This window comes from Rhinolophus ferrumequinum, chromosome 15 (assembly GCF_004115265.2).
Source record: "Rhinolophus ferrumequinum isolate MPI-CBG mRhiFer1 chromosome 15, mRhiFer1_v1.p, whole genome shotgun sequence".
Classification (NCBI taxonomy): Eukaryota; Metazoa; Chordata; class Mammalia; order Chiroptera; family Rhinolophidae; genus Rhinolophus; species Rhinolophus ferrumequinum.
In genome coordinates, this window is record NC_046298.1 from 42,025,943 (window position 1) to 42,046,123 (window position 20,181).

Below are 20,181 nucleotides of genomic sequence, written 5' to 3' on the forward strand. Positions count from 1 at the left end.
GGGCGTGGCTAGGTGGGCGTGGCCCGCCGAAAAGGCGGCAGCTGAGTGAGCGTTGATTGGTCGGCATTTTGGCGCGCACCAGCAAAGGTTGTGTCAGGAGGCGCGAGGCTGACCTCGCGCTGTGCTTGAAGACAGGGTCCTTCCCCAGGCGCGCGTGCGCAGGGCCACTTGCACCCTACCCTTTCCCGTTTCCAGTTTCTCGCCCAGCACACTTGGCGGGAACTGGTGAGGGCGTGGCCTGGCGTCAGGAACACACTCTTGCTCGCCTCTTCAGGCCTCACTCAGGAGCCTCGCTCCCAGGGGATTCGCGCCCACCTCTTGCTGGGGTTGGGAACGTGGTGACCGAGGCCAGACTGGGGCCTGCACGCGCCGCAGTCCTCCCGGGACCAGCGTGAGATACGCTGTCTGATCGGACTCCCAAGTGTGGGGCTGGAGAGAAACCAGAAGGGGGGGGGGCCTCACGCCATTTTGCACATCCTGAGGCGGGTGCTGGAGGCTGAGGGGAATTGGGGTGGGGAACTGACTGGCACTACTGACTAGAGGGGAGCCTGGGGTCCACTCAGGAGCAGCACTTTGTGTCCGTGGTCTTCCTCTGGGGGGCCTTAGGGGCCAGGGGCCAGTGTACCCTGGGTGCAGAGTAGTGGGCAAGGCAGGACTGAGGCAGCAGAGCTGAGTTTGGGTTTGAGGCTGGGCCTACGTTTTAGGATCCAGGCTCAAGTTTAATACTGGAAGGCTCTGTTTGAATAGGGTTGGGGATCTGGGATCTCAGGATTTGTGTCTGAATATAATTAGTTTTGGGATGTGAAGATCTTCAGTTTTGTGACTTGAAGCTTTCCTGTTGGATCCAAACCTTGGGATCTGGAAATCTTAGTTTTGAGTTCTGGAGTATCATTTCGGGGCCTGGGGTCTGATTTGGGAGGATTGAAGCCTCAGTACAGATTTAGGGTCTAGAATCTCAACGTAGAGTATGAGGTATGAGATTTAGGGTCTGGAGTCACAGTTTGGGACCTTGAGAATTAAGTTTTAAGGCCTGCAGTCCCTGGAGTATGGGGCTTCAATTTTAGAGTCTGTGTGTCAGAGTGGGACTCATATGGAGATCTTTGTTTTAAGGTTGGGGTCACAACTTGAGGGTCTGAAGTGACAGTTTTGGGGTCTTGAGTTCTTTATTTTAGGATCTGAGGTCAATTTGGGGGAGGGGCTGAGGCTTGCTTTGAAGGGGTTTACATTTCTTACTTTAGGATTTGGGTTCTCAGGGTTAAGGTTTGTGGTCTGTGATTTTAATATTAGGATTGGGACCATATTGAGGGTCAGAAGCTGACAGAGGGGTCTAGGGTATCTCAGTACTAGAGTTTAGGGTTTTTAGATTTGGAAGGGCTCCTTTTTGGGTTCTAGGTCCTCACTTTGGGAGTTTAAAATCACAGTTTTAGTGTCTTAATACCATAGTTTAGAGATCTCAAAGCCACAGTTTTCCGGCCTGGAAGTCTCCATTTCCGGGTCTGACATCTCACTATTAAGAAATTCTGAAGTCAAAGTTTGGGAATTTGCTCTTTAGTTTTAGGTCTGGATCATGACTTAGGGGCCTGAATTTACAATTATTGTCGAGTTTGCAGGTTTTAATTTGGTCTCTGGGCCCATATTTATGGGGCTTAGGGACTCCATTTTAGGATCTTTAGGGCTCAAAGGAGCCCCATGGGGAAAATGAAGGCTGCCTGTCATACTGCCCATTTCTCCTGGAATCCCAGAGGTCACTAATAAGTCTTTCTTTTTCCTTTTTGTAGATGTGGGATTCCAGCAGATATCTGTGTTCCTCTGAACGGCCCAGAGCCAGTTCCCTGGGTTCCAGGAAGAGGTAAGGGCTCTCCCCGCCGCCCCCACCCCCCACCCTGCCATCTCCCTTACAGCTCCAGACACTCTGGTTGAATAATAATAACAATAATGTTTACTGAGCATTTTCTGTTTTGTCTCTTTGCTAAGCCTTTTATTTGTATGATACCCTTTAATCTTAACAACTCCACAAGGAAGTAGGTGTGATATAACCACCATTTTCAATATGAGAGAACTATGAGGTAGTTGGCTGAGATCATCTCTACGCCCTTGTAGGCTTTGGCATTTTGAGTGTCTTAAACGCTCTTCCTTCTTTCTTTTATTCACATTCATTCATCCATCAAGCACTTACCAAATGTCAGGAGTCTTACAGAGGGGATTTTCCCAGCAGATTGAGGGTTGGATCAGGTTTCTCTCTCCCCCGTCCCCTTCAAAGTCTGGATAAAGAAAAAATAGCCAGAATTCATCTTATCTTCTACTGTCCTCCCAACCCCCATGTCCATTCATCTCTTCATTCATTAACTTCAAAAATAAGCATCTGCTTTGCTGAGATTCTCTACTTAGGTACTGTGCTCAGAAGGAGCATCATGAAGAAAATGAAGAATGCTTATCAAAGTGCCCATTCCTCCTGGAATCCCAGAGGTCACCAGCAATGTTTTTTCTCTTCCCCCTTTCTAGATGTGGAGTCCTTGTATTAATAAAGACTCTTAGTTGCAATTAACAGAAACCTAGCTGAAACCAACGTAAGCATAAAAGGGGATTTATTGGATCTTTTAAACAAAAAATTCAGGGGCATTAGGCTTGGCTGGTTCCAGGTGGGGGTTAAATGGTGTTGCCAGGAATCTGCTTCTCGAAGCTCTGCTGTTGTCTGTGTTGGCTTCCTTCTCAAGCAGGCTCTCCTTTTGTGACAGCAAGATGGCTCCAGCTGCTCCAAGTTCGTGTCTTGCCAGCTTGACAACCCTAGTACAGAGAATCTCATTCCAGAATCCATTGACTGCTTGGCCAAACATGGTTTATGACCCCAATCCTGAATCAATCACTGTGACTCTTCTTGGCTGGACCTTGCTTCCGTGCTCCCTAGTGGAAGGGGAGGTTGGTGTTAGCCTCTCCGAACCACATGGACTGAGAGTGGGGGAGGGGTGGTTCCCCAAAGGAAGCTATTACCAGCAAAGAGGAATTGGATGTTGGTCAACCCAAAACAACAGTTTTATCAACCATAGTCATACAATAAAATACTTCCACCCCATTCTCCAATAACCCTTATCCCTAAATCATTCTGACAAATGACTATCTACCTTCTGTCTTGAACTAACATTTTGTGAGCACTCCCCATGTGCCAGGTACTGTATTAAACACCTTCTTGACAAATCAAACTTCCTAGCCACCTGCATTTCATAAGTGAGTTAAAAACAGGCTCAGAGAGATGAAAGCACTTGTCCAAAGTCACATAGCAAGTGGCAGAGCTAGGATTTTAATCTAGGTCTGTCTGCTTCAAAAGCTGGAGCTAATAACCAACTATAATGCTGCTTCTTGGGACTGCTCCATGATTTGCCGCACTTTGGGGCAGCTCTAATTCTTAAGTTCCTGTGCACGTTAAAGCAAATTAGGGAGCATACCTAATATAAGACATTGGGGCTGGTTCTTGGTTAAGGCTCCTTCCAGTTCCCCTAAAATAGGGAGTGCTTAGGCTGATTAGCTCAGGGAAGAGAAAACCCAGGAATTAGAGTCATTTGACATTTCAAAGCCTGAGAGGCCATCACAAGACAAAATAGGCATTCATTAATTGAACAACTTTTTATTGAGCACCCAAATGTTGGTCATTATTCTAGCAGCTATGACTTTCATAGGACCTAGGCAATTTTGCCTTCTTGGGCCCCTTTCTCCATTAAAAACATATTAAAAATTGTAGTTAACAACAGCATTGGTATAAAGATGAAAATAATCCAAGCTGGATTATATATATTTTTTTATTCTGATTTTAAAAGAAATTAAATCATTTTCATAAGCCCCCTCAAAGTATCATGGCCCTAGGTACCGTGCTTACTATACCTAATGGGCAGGTCAGCCTGGGATACAACAATAAATAAAAAAGACAAAAATTCCTACCCTTGTGGAGTTTATAATAAATAAATAAATTAATTAATTAATTAATAAGATTTCACATGCTGATAAATTATATGAAGATGTGACAAAGAATGTGCTTATTTAGACTGAGTGGTCAGGAAAGGCCTCTCTGAAGAGGTTATATTTAAGCTAAGTGGAGAATGTCAGAGATGAAACCAGCCATGCAAAATCAGGGCAAAAGAACATACCAGGTGGAGGGAATAGTGAAGATCCTAAGGCAGAAGTAAACTTGGCAGTTAGAGAAACAGAAAAGGGACCCACGTGGCTGGAGCTGACTTGTTTCCCACAGACCCAGAGGGCAGAGCTGGGATTAGTGGGTGAAAAGTATAGAGACGATGAGGAAAGAACTTGGCCAAAGCCAGAACCATGCAGTGAGGAAAGGGGCAGCTTTGGGAGGGAGTGCCCGTCTTCCAGAAGCCCCTGTGAGCAGAGCCCAGGTCACACCTATTCAGGACTGCTGCCCAGGAGATGCCAAGATTTTGTGATTCTTAGTCACCCTTTTGTTCTCTCCAAAATTTTTATTTTTTTCGGTAACTTCTATGTTTGCACAGAAGGCTCTCTTGATACTTTGCAAACCCAGTGTAAATACCCAAGGACTACAGTTGATACAAAACTTTTTTTCTCAGACATGGTCAAATAACGCGTCAAACTTAAATAGACCTGGACACTTTTTCTCACTTGCTTTCTGTGTTGTTTCTTGCTGGGGCTTCCAGGTGCTCCTCTAGAACAGAAGGAAAGTGGTATGCAAAATATAAATATCAGGGCTAGACAGGACTTTAGAGGTCAGCCTATCCAGTTTTTCTGCAAGGATAGAACCCCAACACCCTTGCCCCTCAAAGTTATGGTTTCTACCAGGAGGTACCTTGAGACTAGTTGGTGATTTTTTCCTTTCATTCTTTCATTCAGTTGATTAATATGTATAGTCTTCATAGTGGTTTTCTGTATTCATAGGAGTTTTGAGGGGGTGAACTACGTAATATGTCATCCCCTTTAATGGCTTCTTGGTGGTCTTAGGATAAAGGCAAAATTTCTGTACTATGAGCCAACAAGACTCACTTGGCCCCTACCTCCTTCTCCAACCTCGTCTCACCCTACAGGACTCCTTGCTTTCTGTGCTACAGACACTTCGGCTTTAGTTCTTTTGAATTCATGCTGCCTCATGCCACAGGGCCTTTGCACATGTTCCCTCTATCTGAAATGTGCTTTTTCCCTCTTCACCTATATATTTCCACTAATCCTTCAGAACAGGTTCTGGCCAGGTTTACTTCCTCAGGGAAGACCTCATTGATTAGGTCAAATCCACTTGTTAACAACCTTCCATAACATCAAGCAACATCTCTCCTTTGTCCCCATCAGGGTCCGCTTCATGGGCATGTGACCCATTCAGTCACAGAGTCCTGTGCTTATAAGAGCTTGATGCTTAGTTTAATGCGCTGCTCTCACCATCTTGAAATTCTTAATGTTTGAACACGGGACCTTGCATTTTCATTTGTGGTGCACCCCCCAGCAAATTGTGTAGCTGGTTCTGATCCTAGCTGCAATTTTATGTTTGTTTGTGTGGCAATTTGATTAATGACTTCATCCCTCAGTAAACTGTGGACTCTAGAAGGAGCTGTATTTGTTTTTTATGCTTTTGTCCCTGTCCCCTATCACAGTTCCTGGCACATAGTAGGTGCTCAGTAAGTAGTTGCTAAATGAATGAGTGAGACTCTTTCATGACATCAGAGTTTGGTTAGGGAGATATGTGTCGTTCACACTGTTCCCCCCACATCTCCTCGATGTCAGTGTCTGTGATTCTTCTGTTTCCGTGGCGTCCAGCCGAGAGCTTGGCAGGAAAGCAAGGGAGGTCAGAGAGGCTTCCTGGGGCAGGTGGCGATTGAACTGGGCCCTAAAGGAAGGTGAGATAAGGACTGGTGGAGACAGGTGTTTGGGCGTTCCTCAAAGAGTAGCATGAGCAATGGCAGTGGTGTATAATTTAGAGAGAGATTCCAACGTCTTTGTGTCTCCATCTGTCAGGAGAGAGGGTGGACGTGTGTGTGCATGGGTATATTATGAATTATGAATTCAGGGATTAGACCCCGGAAGTTCTTCATCTGCCCAGGAGACAACTACTTTCATGCCCTTATTTATTCATTCATTTAGCAAATAAGCAGTGGGTTCCCACAATGTGCTAGACCCTGTTCTAGGTGCTAGAAATACAGTGGTACCCCCCATCCAGCTCTCAGGCCAGTGCAGGGATCAGAGAAATGCATGAGCACAGGGGTTGGGGGACCTTAGCAGAGGTACCTCACCTGTCCTGTGGAGTTAGGGTCAGGTGAGGGGAGAGAACCAAAGGTAGTAAGATGTGGTCAGCCAGGTCAGGCCATGAGGGGCATTATAAGCCATGTTGAGGGTTTAAACTTGATCTTTAATCATAGGATGGCATTGAGAGGTCTGAGGCACTTATTAGACAATTAATGTATCAGGTTCTGTGCTGGGCGATTTCACATACACTAGTTTATTTAGTCCCATTGATAATCCTCTGAGCCTGAATGATTGTCCTCATTCCCATTGCACAGATGAGAAAAGTGTGGGCAGGTTTGTGTTTCAGAACGATCACTCTGACTCTAGTAGAAAGTATGGTTGGAGGAGGCTGGAAGGGAGGCTGGCAGGCCTATGAGGGCGTCAGAACATGGACCAGGGCAGGGGCTGTGGTGATGGAGAGAAGGGATCACAGGAGGAACAGGCAAGATTTGGTGACTGACTGGACGGGGAGATAAGGGATGATGGCCCGACAAGGCCAGGGTGCCTCCGTCTCGGGTGCCTGGGGCAGGGCAACATGGACACAGGAGGTCTGGGAGTCAGATGCTGAGTTCCATTTTGGATATCCTACCCAAAACCAGCTCTTGTCCCAAAACAGGAAGCAGAGGAAAAACCACACCGGCAAACTCCATGAGCTAGCATTGCTGCTACCCGTGGCCCTGAAGACCGGTAGCAAGAAGCTCACCAAGGTAAGAGAACTAAAGGAGAGGAGGTGGGTTTGGGAGGCAGATCCTAAAATGTCAGTAAGCGGGTTAAGCTGGGCAACCTGGACAGACCTTTTCAGTGACAGCACTTAAGTGGGAATGGTCCTGCTCTGAGTGGGAATTCCTGGGAGTCTGTGAGCCCATGAGTAGAAGCCTGTGGGATTCTTTCTTGCAAAAGGAGACTGGGAGGGAAAAATAGGCAAGGAGCCGGGAAGTCAGACAGACACGGGTGTGAGCCCTCCAGCTCCACAACTGCAGCAGTCTGGGCAGGATGCTCAGGTTATCAGCCTCTCAAGCCTCGGGTTTCTCAGCTGTAAAACGAGAAAAGACAACCCCTCCTATCCAGAGATATTGTGAGGCTAAAATGACATACCATGTTTCCCGGAAAATAAGACCGCGTCTTCTATGAATTTTTGCTCCAAAAGACGCTTTAGGGCTTATGTTCAGGGGATGTCCTCCTGAAAAATCATGCTAGGGCTTATTTTCCGGTTAGGTCTTATTTTCAGGGAAACACAGTAATAGCCGTGACAGGCCCTGAATAAATGTCAGTTCCCTCTCCCAGTCCCTTGTTTTGTGACCTGTACGTATCATCTCCATGAGATAGGAACAGATAAAGCTTCTCTGCGTGTCCCCAGTGGCCACTCAATAAATGTGCATAGTGCTGAGGTAACACCTTGCTCCCAGGGGGAACTGCTTAAGAGGAGACTGAGAGATCCTGAAGACTTGGCGTGATGTTTTCTTGCTATTTCAGTCATTTATTTATTCATTCATCAGCCATTTATGGAAAGATTGTTGGATAACAGAAGCTTTTATGATTGCAACTAGGGGAGGCAAAGAAATTTGAGGCCCACTCTCATCCTCTGGGAACTCAGAATCTGGTCAGAAAGATAAAGATTTGAACACAGGAGTAAGTGATCCCAGCTAGAATGTGCTATGTGCCTCCAGAGGAGCGGGTGTTCTAGAGAGATTTGCCAGACCCTCACCCTGACCTTCTCCCTGCCTCCCACGTTCCATCAATCCCCAACACGAAGCACTTCCTTGTTGCCACTGGAACAACTTACCACAAATGTAATGGCTTAAAACAACACAAATTGCTTCTCTTACATTTCTGGAGGTCAGAAGTCCAAAGTCAGTCTCACTGGTCTCCAGTCAGGCTGTCAGCAGGGTTGCTTCTTCTTGGCGGCTCCAGGGGAGAATCTGTTTCCTTGCCCTGTGCCAACTTCTGGAGGTGGCTCACGTTCCCAGGCTCAGGGCCCCTGCAGAGGCAGCAGCGCAGCATCTTCAGATCTCTCCTTCTCTCTCTGCTTCTGTCGTCACTTTGCCTCTCGGCCTTTGTCCTTCCTGCCTCCTGTTATAAGGAACGCTTATGCTTACCTTGGGCCCGCTCATTAATCCAGAATAATCTCCCCATCTAAAGACCCTTAATTTAATCACATCTGCGAAGTTCCCTTAGTCGTATAAGGCAACACATTCACAGGCTCTGGACATTAATTAGGACATGGACGTCCTTGGGGAGCAGCCCGATGCAGGCCAGCACAGTGCTCAAAAACATTTGAGGAATTTTGTCCTCTGTCCTCAAACATTTGAGTATTTGGCATGCATAGGTGCTGTCATAAGCTCTTGGCGGGGCGGGGAGAGATGTCTGGGACACAGTCCCTGCCCTGGCGGAAGGGCAGTCTAATCAGGGGACAAGCATCATTTCGTCACTGACCAGATGACCACATCTCCTGGTGGAATTCTCCCCAGGCCACTTTCTTTACCATTGATTCTCTGTCTTAATGATCCCTCCTCTTCCTCATCCTCATGCTTCCTTAAATTCAGTCCTGGGCCCCCCGCTCCACATACAACCTGCGTCCACATACTAGTCAGTCCTCCGCCTCCCACTTGACCGGGCTGCCTGAAGTGCATCATCACAGCTCTTCTAGGGCTGTGTGACCTGCTCAGTCCACTGCTCAGTGGACTAACGGGAGCTATCACGTGTGGCCTCTCCCGTGTTTGCAGGATGCAGCTTAGTTCTGTGGCAGCCTTCTTCGCCATCCTGGCTGATTAAGTGCCGCCTGCCCCGTATGAGGCTGGAGCTTCTTCTCCCTCTGACCAGCAAAGCCCTCAACATATTACCACGATTGTTTCCTTATCTCTGACCCCCTTTAGATGAAGACTTCTGAGATGGCAAGGACACAATGGATAAATCTCTATCCCCAGTGCCCACAGGGCCCAGCTTACAGCCAGTAACAGTAACAATTGCTCCCAATTTACTAAGAGTTCTAGGTGTCACACCCTGAATGCTGAGCGGTTTATATATATATTTTTTTCATTTAATCCTTCCACAATGCCTTTGAGATGCATATGGGTACGCTTATTTTTTGGTTTGAGGAAACTGAAGCACAGAGGTGTCATATTGCCCAGAGGGACACAACTGGCTAATGGCAGAGTGAGAGAGTCAGATGTGCCCCTTCCAAAGGCCCACACCCTCTGCCACTGTCACTGAATGCTCAATAGATATTTGGGGAATGAATAAATGAATTCCCTCTGCTGAGGCAGTTGTGGGACCTGTCCTTCTCACCCTCAGCATATTCCTGGTATTTGAACCTGATGCAGCCCCCAAGCTAACCTTCCTGAAGTTTCCATTACTGTGCATTCTATCCTGAAATCTGAGGTGATGCCCAATTGCCTTCTGCATAAAACCTTTACACTAGTAATAATAACATTTTATATTACTTGACAGTTTACAAAGACTTCAGCTTAGTGATTGCCGACCATATGCCAAGCCTGGTGTTGGAGATACTAAGCAAAAAAGACAGTGTCTGCTCTGGAAAAACCCCATGATGTAGTTATAAAAAGTTAGAAAAAGTTTTTATTTAATTCTTTGAGAACCTGGTGAAGGTGTTTTCCTTCACCTGTCAACTAAGCATTTATTAGGCAACTGATGTATCCGGCTCTGTGCTGGGAGATCTCACACACAACTTATTTGGTCCTACTGGTAATCCTCCAAGCTTGAATGAGTGTCTCATTCCCATTGCACAGATGAGAAAACCGAGGCTCAGAGAAGTAAAATGACCTGCTCCCAGCACACAGCCAGTAAATGGTAGACTGGACCCAGGTCCTTCCAAACGAGTAGTCTTTTCGCTGTGTCACATGTATTCCTTAGTCAGATTCTAGCTTCCTTCCATGGGTCAAGTTAAATAATTTCAGTGACCGTCTGTATATTTTATGGAACAGTGTCACATAAGTCCCCTCACGAGACCATATTTCCTGATTTGGGGTTTGCAAGATTACTGCTAATGGTTTTATTGTTATTCTAGGGATCCAGTACGAACCAAAAAATACTTACTGGTGTTCTTCCCTCACTTCTTTACCAGGCTAACTCCTTTCATTCTTCACATCTTCAGAGAAGCCTTTCTGGACACTCAAGCCTAATTTCAAAATCCCTTGTTATACGCTTTCAGTCATAACGCTTATCACACAGTCGGTAATTTTGTATGGTTTATGAGTTTGTTAAGGTCCACTGCCCTCACTAGATTATAAGTTCCGCAAAGGCAAACAAAAATATGTCCGGTCACCCTTACGTACCTGGCCCTTGGTGGTAGTAGTCTCTTTGAGCATAGTAGCTCCAGTATCAACTCAGTCGGTATTTGGTGGCTGGATGGGTGATGCCTGCTGGGCAAGAGGCATCATGCTCGGTGCTGTGGGGGAGATTCATTCCTTCAGCATTCCCTGGCTAAGCCACCTCTGGATTCGGTGTGCTTGGGATACGGAAATTAATTCGCTACAGTTAGTCCAAAGTCAGTGGGAGAGAACAATGTGTAAACAGATAATTATAAAATAGTGTGGCAAGTGCCTTGGTGGAAACAGCCTCCGGGTGTTACACGAGTGCCGAGGAGGAATATCTGACCCAGCCTGGGTGAGAGGGGCCAGGGAGGTGGGAAGCTGGCCGGGGAGAACACTGTGCTGAGGCTCAGAGGAGGAGATGCCAGCTGAGGGAGTGCGTGGGAAGAGGAGCATTTTGCCGATAGAGAATACGGCATGTGCAAAGGGCCAGCGGTGGGAAGCTGAGCAGTGTGTGCTGAAAAACTGGACCAGGAAGTAGGCAGACATGGGTTTAGATCCCAGCCCTGCCACTTCCCCTCTGTAGCCTTAGCAAACCCCACTAGCACTCTTCGCTGTAACCGCTACCTCGCTGGGCTACAGTGAGGACTGAACAGCAGGACAGGAACTTGTCTCTCAATAGAGGAGTCGTTGGGTGGGGAACGGGGTCCTGGAGCCTTTCTGTCTCTGGTCTCCAGCAGCCTCACATCACCTCGGGCCCCCACTGTTGAGAGTAACCCTGTATCTCTTTTGGGAGCAGAAGGAGATTCTGCTGCACGTCCTGCACTACATTCAATACCTGCAGAGAAGCATCGATGTGGCCCAGGCCTTGCTCAAACTCCACACCACTGATGGGGAAGGTGGACTTGGAGGTGAGTCCAGCCAACGTTTCCCAGGTCCTGATACATGCCAAGTATTGTCCCAGCTGTCAGGGACGCTGAGTGACTTAGATGATTCCAAGCCGTCCCGGATCACAGCCTCTCAGAGGGGACAATGTCAGAGAGATGTGCCAGATGCCGTGAACTCAAAGGAGGGTGTCTGGGAAGACGACAGGGCAGGGGTTTTGGAGCTGGGCCTTTGAGGACGGCAAGGGCCAGCCAGCCAGGCAGAAGAAACGATCTGAGCAAGAGCGTGCAGGCACGAGAAGACACATGTGGAATGTCTGGGGACAAGCAAGCAGCTGGGTGTGACCAGAGGGACCGTGCAGCATCGAGATGACATGCACAGCCTCTGGAGCCAGATCCTGACACCAATACACGTCTCGTTGCCTGAACCTCTGTGCTTCAGTTTCCTCATCTACAAAACGGGACCAATACTAATACTTCCCTTCTGTGTTTGTCATGAAGATTAAACGAGTTAATACATGCGGAGAATGTTGTAATGCAGTGCCTATAACATGCCAGTCACCCAGTGCCATGCGTGCTGGGTGCTGCCCTTACTGGTGTGAAAAATACACAGGCAAGAAGAGTACACGAGGCAGGAACGAGATCCTGAAGGGCTTCCAGTGCCCAGCCGAAAAGGGAGCGAAGAAAATGAGAATTACTGATGGGCTTTAACCTCGGGCAAGCCGTGATCAGATTTTTTCTTTTAGAAAGTGGCCCCCGACATCTGGTGTGGAGGATTGGTTATTCAGTGAGAAACTGGAGTCGGGGAGCTCAGCGAAGATACTTTTAGGAGTGATCCGGGCAGGAGACGATGAGACCTAATGTGGCTCTGTGGCCGAGTGTGGACAGCAGTGGGTACATTTGGAGAGGTTAATGAGGAAGAATTGAGAGACCTCAGGGAGAGGCCCTGGGTGACCCTGGGAAGTGGAGGAGCCGTCACTGTCTTCCAGGAGGAAGAACTGGTTCGGGGTGGGGAAGACGGGTACACATTTGGGAAGCATTAAATCTGTCTTCCCTCTTAGCCCACGCCCTAGGGAAACTCCAATTTGTGCCTTGTACTTTTGCCACTTCACTATGCAACCTCAGACAAGTCTGATCTCTTCCTGGGACCTCAGTTTCCACATTTGTAAAGTCAGCCTGGGGACCAGGGCAGCCTGCTTCCCGTCTCGACCAGCAATGGGAAGCATTGTCTGGAAGGTAGAGTTTGGGTGGGATGAAAGTGAGGGCATCTGACTGTCTCCCTCTCCATCCTGTGCAGGGCTTGGCCAGAACCCCACTGTGGGGCCAGCAAGGCGGAGGCACTCCACCCCATCAAGCTCCCCACACTCTCTGAAGTCCTGTCTTCAGGGAGCCTGCCGGAAACCTCAGAAGAAGAAGCTGACCCGAGGGTTAGGTACAAGCTATCAATGGAGGCAGAGCCGCAAGTGGGGGTCAAAGGGGAGGGGCTCCTTCTCCAGGGCCGTTATTCTCCTGGGAGGCCTGGTCAGCAATCCTGAACCCCTGACAAAGCTTCAAAGTCTGACATACCTGGGTTCAATTCCTGGCTCCTCCTCTTAGTAGCTCTGAGGCCTGGGGTGGTCACTCTTCTCGCAGCCTCATCTTCCTCATCTGGAAACTGTAGTGTCTGATACAGGGTGGTCTTAAGGATTAGGAGCCTGAGAACATACACACAATCAGTGCCAGCCAAGGGAAACTGCTCTCAGCATCAATTGTCTTTAGGGCCAGTCATCCATCCCGGAGCCAGGGCACCAGGGAGCACGGGGTGGAGGAAAGACCAAGTGTGGGAGGCCAGCTTCCTGGGTCTGGCCTCAGCCTTGCTGTAACTCACTCCATGTCCCTTCCCTTTGCAGGCCTCAGTTTCCATGTCTTTAAATGGGATTTGAACCTACCAATGGTTTCCAGCCCTGGCTGCACATGAATCATCCAGTGTGCTTTAAAAAAATGCCTGTGTCTGTGCCTCACACCCAGAAAGTTGGGTTTCAGTGGTCTGGGGTGGAAGCTGGGCATTAGTACTTTTTCAGAGCTCAAAATGTGATTCTAACCTGTGGGTAGGTGATTTCTAACTGAGGAGCCGGGCTTACCCAGGAAGCACTGATGAGGGACCCGGCCAGACAAAGCTTTGAAACAGGTGGCTGGGCCCAGAGCAAAGAAGATCTGCACCTGAGCCATCTTCTGGTGAGTCAGACCCCCGACCCCATTTCACGCCGTCTCTCTGCTCTCCCAGATCGCCGGACCCAGGCCCAGGACCCTCGCCGCTGTCTGGCCCTGGACAAGCTCAGGAAGCTGGTGACCCCATCTCCAGACCAGAAAAGAGGAAACACGGGGGCGATCACCACTCCTCCAAGATGTCCCGACTCCTGCGTGCGCCCCGAGGCTGCATCGTCCCCACCTCAAGGTGACAAAAGGGGAGGAAGATCCTGGCTGATGTTGCTGGATGTGACTGAGAACAGCGTCCACTGTGACATCTCAAGTTGGTCTCTTCCTCACCATTAATTTAGCCCGTCTCTTATCCACCATTTCTCAGGCACCCGCAACACCCCGGGCGGTCCTGGTAGCCGGGGCTTCAATGGTGGACAAGAGGACACTGCCTCTCGCTTCACTCAGCTTATGATCTTTTCCCCAGTTTTCTTCTCCCTCAGGCTCTGCTCTGGGTGTAAGGGCAGGACAGGTCAGTGCTGCCCTTGTGCAGGGGCTGCAGGTCACAGGACTGGGACTAAGAGCAGGGCCTCCTGTGAGACTTCACTTGGAGCAGCCAGACAGTTGCTCTCTGACTCCCCGTCCCTGTGCCAGCACAGCCGGGCGAGAAGGCAAGACCCCGGGTCATCCCGTCCTCTACTCGTTCATTCAGTCCTTACACCCTGAGATCACCTCCACCTCTGTGCCAGGCCATGTGCTAGGTGCTGGTGACAGTCCAGTGAAGGAATCACACTGTCACTGATGAGCCCGAGTGATCCCGACTTCCTGGGGTTGCCCAGGAGGCCATGCGGGCCCAGAGGAGAAGCCTGATTCACCAGGAGAGGGAGGGCTTCCCAGATCCGATAGATGTGTGACTCTGAGCAAGCTACTTGATAGCGCAATGCCTCAGTTTACTTAACTATAAACTGGGTATAATGATGGCACTCTTCCACAGGGGCTCACTGATAAGTATGTAAAATACTTAAAACCACGCTGGCCTTAGTAAGCACTTGGTACTATTATCTCCACTGTCATTATTCCACTTAAGGATTTTATCTTCCTTACAGTCTCTGTAAGGATATAGGATTCCAGAAACCTAGTGATTCGGTTGCCATGGAGCCTCATACAGAGACCCTGAAGCTTGAGGTTTTGGCTAGGGCGGGGGAGGGCGAGGCTGTGGCAGACCGCGGCACCTTTTCAACCCTCTATCTGTGAGGCCAGCATTTGTCCCCGCCACAGAAGTGATCACCCTGACTTGCCTCCTTAGGCTGCTATTGCAAAAGGAGCGCCCCGGATGATGAGTCTTACCCTACTTTTGAGGCCCAGCAAGGGGCTAAGAGGATCCATTTTCTCAACAGGACACAGCCCTTTTCCAGGTAAGAGAACCCCAAGAGCTTTGAGGGGGAGAGGCTGAGGTTATTAGGTCTGGAATGGCTGAGGCGCAGTAAGAAAGGAGGTTGATTTACATCCTCTGCTGGTGTCTGTGAAGTGAGCTCTACAGCGGCATGGTGCATCGTAAGCTTGAAGGAGAGCCTTGCTTCTAGTCTTCTGGGCCCCCGCCCCACTGGTCTCCCTGCCTTCCGTCTTACCCTTCCAGCCTTCCTTACTGGTCAATTGAGTGGCTTTTCTAACACGGGGACCATGACCATGTCAGTTCATGGTTTCAGCTCGCTCTCAGTGCCCACAGGGTAGAGCCCAAATATTTTCATTGGCATTGGAGAACTTCTCTGGCCCTCGCTCCCCTGCCAGCACCCTCTCCTGCCCCTCACCTATGTATGAGCCTTACCCCTAACACCTTCAAATATTTGCCACTACTCACTCACGGGAGCCATGCCCTTGTCCCCTCTGGGCTTTTCACCCTCTGATCCCTCTTTCCAGAAAGCCAGTTCCCCTCGTCCACCTGGAAAACTCTACCGTCCTTTAGCCTGGTCTCAGTGCCGTCTTCCCTCCTGCCCTACCCACGCTCTGTGTCCTCCCCAAACTGCCCATGACTCTGTCATCAGCATGTCATTGCAGCTGCCTCTCCTCACAAGCCTTGAAGCTCCTTGAGGGCAGTGCCTCAGCTGACTAAGCTTTCTGCTCCCAGCAGTCCCCCAGCAGCCAGCATGGAATGGTCCCTCTCTTATTTCACAGTGGGTGACACTGAGTCACCCAATGGGGACACCGCTCACCCAGGGTCACAGCAATGCCCAGCCCAGGGCTCCGGGTCTGCCTCTTGAATTCCACCTCTTGCAGGCAGAAGCCGGTGTTCTACGATTCCAGCGAGGAGGTGGACCAGGAGTCCCCAGATGCTGACCCTTGGCTTCCTGCCTGGACCCCAGAGGGCAGCCCCCATGGTGACTGAAACTCTGTCTCTCTTCTTCATAGGCTGGTGTGGGGCCTTCTTGGTACCTTCCTTCTGAGGAGTTCAGTGGAGAGGGGAAAGCGGGAAAGGGAATGGATGTCTGCTAAGCACAGGGATGGCAAACATAATGTGCCCTCTGTCACTGAGCCATTGGTTGCCATGGCAGATATTGTAATCGTGTGTCACTCTTTCTGGCGATCCCAGACACTACCTCAGAATCTTTCTTAACACAGAGCTCCAGTGGCTACAATCAGTCTATTGGATCTGGCACATTATGATGTTAATTTTTTTTTGCCATCCCTGACGTAATGCGAGGCATCGTGCCTCTTAATTTCTTCCACCAAGCACTCAAAATGAGCAGTGGACAGAGTCCCCTTTCCCCAGTGTCTGGTATCTTGTCCAAGTCAGCTGCCGTGCCGGGGGAGAGGACAGCCTGACCACACCCCCAAGCCTGATAATTCCTTTCCTCCAGGGAGCCCACTGGCCTTGGGGCCTCTTCAGATTGACAACTGGAGTGTGACGGGCCTCCCAAGAGAGATCCTAGGCCTCAGCCCTTCCCTGTTCAGCTCTCCAGAGAAACTGCTGCCAGAAAAGATCTTGGAGGATGGCGACGAGTACTTGACCCAAGGTGAGCGTCCAGGCCTGGGCCTGATGCTAGGTTCATTCAGAAAACACACGGTGATGCCCCTCAAGTGCGCAGCCCCATGCTGGGCAATGAGGGACACCCAGGGATGCATCCCGTCCAGGCCCTGCCGCAAGGAGCCCACAGCTTGGTTAGGGGGTAGCCCCAGGCCAGTGTGGGCAGTGGGAGGCTCCAGGAGCCTGGAGCAGGGACCCGCTTGCTCTGCCCAGGTTGGAGGTGCCCCACGGGAGCTGGGCTGGGAGCTGGATTTGGACATGGGGCTGGAGATCCAGAAACCCAGAGAGCAGCACTCAGGCTAGCGGGCTGGGGGACAGGCCTGGTGCTGTGAGAGGCATTCCGGGCCCAGCCACCTCTCTGGCCTCCCTCCCTGACAGCGCTCTTTGAAGAAGTGTTCTTAGATCCCGTGTCTTCACCTTCTGCCTGCATGCTCGAGGTATCACCGAAGGTAGGCATCTCTCCAACCATCTGTCCAGACACGGCCATCTTGCTTTCCACGCACATTGCTCACCTGCTTGATTCACTCATCCATCCCCTCAACCTTTCCAGAGACGCATCTGCCCATCCTTTGAACGCTCATCGCTGGCCACCAGGCACCTGCTCTACGCTGGGCACTTAGACTGAACTAGACACAAGAGATAAAAGCTATAAAGCTGCCAGGTGCCCATAAAAGACCCCACATAGTTTATGTCAGCTCTATGAGGCAGGGTCTCTTGTGACCCCATTTGACCGATAAGGAAACAAAGCAGCAGAGTGACCCCAGGAATCCTCCATTGGAAAGAGATCCCTCCCAGGCCCCTGGGCTTACCTCTGTTGTCACCATCTGCTCCAGGAGCTCCCTGTCCGTCGGACAGAGGGGCAGCCCCAGCTCTGCTCCCCAAATGATTCTTCTTCCAGTGTGTGTATGGGGGGGCTGTTGCTTCCAGGAGTAGCTGAATGGGCAGTAGAAACAGAAAAAGACACCCTTAGCGGAGCCCTTAGTGAGCACTGGGCACTGTGCTAGGTGCTTCTCAGCCCTGCGACATGCGGGTAGTGACCACTGTTGTAGAGCAGGGGCCCAGGGTTTCACGGCTTCAATGTAGGTGGTGAACTGATGGGATGAAGAGATATTGCCCCAGAATGGGAGGCAGAAGACCCGAGCCCAACACAGCCCCTCTCTGACCCCTGTGGGAACTTGGGAATATTTGCGTGACTGTCCAGGGGGTGTTTGAATGAGGTTGTCTTGAATCCATAATGTTTCTCATGCTCATTTCCTAGGAAAGCAGGGAGTGGGGCACGAAGGGACACCACTATCTCCCTTCACATCCCCTCCATTTTCCTCCTCCCCCCCAGAACACACCCTCTGAGGCCCCGAAAGAGACTTCTGACGCCCCCAGCCTGTCCCAGTCCTCGGTCTTGCAGGACCACTGCTACCTGTCGCTGAGTGAGAACAGCAAGGGGCCGTCCAGTCCCAGCTCTGAGGACTCGGACCCTAACACAGACACAGAATCGGTGTGGAAGCCGCCGGAGGTGAGGAGGAACCGCCCCCGAGGTGGGTCCCGCCTCTCCGGGCCGCTCTCATCTCTGTCCTCCACCCAGGACGCTGAGGCCGACCCCAAGGGCCCCCAGTCCTCCAGCGAAGAGGATGGAGACTACACGTGGACCCCAACTCGGCGGGCCTCGACCCTGCCAGCGGCCCGGAGGAGGACAAGAAAGGGCCCGGCGAGCGGGTGCCCCGTGAAGTCCGAAAAGACAGCCCCCTGCCCCATCCAGACGAAGAAAAAGTGTGTCAACGGCTTCATCATGTTCTGCAGGATGAACCGGAAGCAGTACATCCGGTGGGTGGGGGTCCTCGTGGGCTTGCCCCCCAGAGCACGTTGCCCTGTGCCGTCTAACACATTGGCGCCCCTTCCTGGAACCACCCCCCCTACCCCCACCTTCCTCAGCCGCGCTCTCCTCCAGCATCTCCGCGGCCCCTTTGCTTTGGTCAGGGCCTGTCAGTTGTAAGCAGGGAAACTCTCCTCGGACTTAAGGAAAAAAGGAAATTGGCTTATACAACGTGAGAAAGGGCGGGGCGGGGGGGTGGGGTGGACTGCCTTCAAGACGTGGGTGGTCTGAGTGAGGGCTCACGGAGGCTGTTTGGAATCCTTGCCCCTCTCGGTGCCACTGGCTTCCAGGTGGGCGTGGTTCTCAAGCAGGTGGGGGGGGGGCAGGGTCACCTTTGGGAGGTTCCGGCTCAGGTCCTGTCTCCTACCCGGGCAACCCCGTGGGAGGAGAGCTCCTTGTTTCTAAGGTTTCAGGCACAAGTTCTTGGGACCCACTTGGTAGAGCAGGAGCCCACCCTGAACTGACCTGTGCCAGCCTGAGGCTGGGAGTGGGGTGGGAGGCCCCCAGGCCCCAGGGAGAACAGCTGGTGGCCTTCCAGGAAGATCCAGGGGCTGGTACAGGGAGCAGCGGACACAGGACCCTGATGGGTCCTGGCACACAGGTGTCCCCTTCCCAACAACCAGTTAGTCCAGTTCCCCCCCCCACCTTTGGCACCTAAGCTCCGGGGTGCGGACTGGAGGCCTGTCAGGATATCCAACATGGGTGGGAAACAGCTGAGTTCTCAGGGGGAAAGCTGGGGCTCCGAGAGGGCAGGGGAGCCGCCGTGTTCAAGCCCTTGGCCTTCACCCAAGCCGGGCTGCCCCGCAGGCCTCTCCTTACTTCCCCACTCCTGTCCCAGGTCTTGCCCAGGAACCGCATCCACAGCTGCCACCAAGGAGCTGGCCCAACTCTGGCGATTGATGAGCGAGCAGGAGCGGAAACCATACAGGTGAGGAGCCCCAGCCCAGAGGCTCGGTGGAGCAGGGCCGCCTGCTCCTCAGCCCAGCTCTACCTCCCAGAGCTCTGAGCTTCAGGAGATTGGAAACAGGCTGGGAGATTTGGGTGTTGCAAACTTTTATGAAAGATTGGGAAGTGACAGGTGGAAAGGTCACTCCTGGAGCTTAGAAGGTCAAATAGTTTAATTTGGGATTTGGACCCTGCTGCCCTAAATTTCTTTTGCCGTTTCTGCCACGGGAAGTTTCTCAGAGCAGGAAACTGGGTCTTACCTCCCTTTCACGTGGCCTCCTTCTTCCCTCCTCTTCCACCTCCTCTCCCTTCCTGACGCCCTCTCTTCTCCACCATCATGGGAGCTGCCCCTGCCTGTTTCTCATTGGCTCCTGAAACACACATCTGTGAGCACAGATTTTAACAGGAACACGGGGCTTCCTCAGAGAGCCCTTGGTGGAGTCCCATGTATAGGCTGGGCCTCCGAGGCCCAGAGATTCGCCTGCTGGGACCAAATAAAGTCCTGGCCCTGGTCACTGCGGGGGCCAGAGCACTAGGGGTGGGGCAGAGAGCCTGGGAGGCGAGTGAGGTACCCCACCATCCCACCGCCTCTCCCCAGCATCAAAGCTCGAAGGTTCAGCCGCAGGCACAACCGGATCGTGAAACAGGAGAGCTCCAGCAGTGAGGACGAGGACTGGGGGACCCCGAAGCCCTTCTACCAGCTGCTGGCTGAGAAGGCCCGCTGTTCCTCAAAGCCGGCCCCTCTGCCTCCTCGCCGCCGCAAATGAGGCTAACTCTCCTCACCTCTCC

At 51.2% G+C, this 20,181-nt stretch overlaps 1 protein-coding gene across 1 annotated transcript; it reads left to right on the top strand.

Annotated features, from left to right (window-relative positions):
- The first annotated feature begins 1,778 nt into the window (after positions 1-1,778).
- MEIOSIN (meiosis initiator) lies at positions 1,779-20,159 on the top strand. Its single transcript, XM_033129263.1, has 14 exons — positions 1,779-1,848; positions 2,882-2,997; positions 6,819-6,938; positions 11,299-11,410; positions 12,681-12,815; positions 13,647-13,892; positions 14,865-14,973; positions 15,833-15,933; positions 16,414-16,569; positions 16,959-17,029; positions 17,914-18,090; positions 18,160-18,398; positions 19,286-19,375; positions 19,991-20,159. The coding sequence occupies exons 1-14, from the start codon at positions 1,779-1,781 to the stop codon at positions 20,157-20,159; spliced, it is 1,911 nt and encodes a 636-aa protein (XP_032985154.1).
- Positions 20,160-20,181: the final 22 nt, after the last annotated feature.

What these genes read in the sequence shown, in the direction of transcription:
- MEIOSIN (XM_033129263.1), top strand. Translation starts at nt 1,779, where the DNA reads ATGTGGGATTCCAGCAGATATCTGTGTTCCTCTGAACGGCCCAGAGCC. An exon ending in TTCCCTGGGTTCCAGGAAGA is followed by an intron (nt 1,849 to 2,881) that starts GGTAAGGGCTCT and finishes CTCTTCTTGGCT; the next exon opens with GGACCTTGCTTCCGTGCTCC. An exon ending in AGGACACAGCCCTTTTCCAG is followed by an intron (nt 14,974 to 15,832) that starts GTAAGAGAACCC and finishes CACCTCTTGCAG; the next exon opens with GCAGAAGCCGGTGTTCTACG.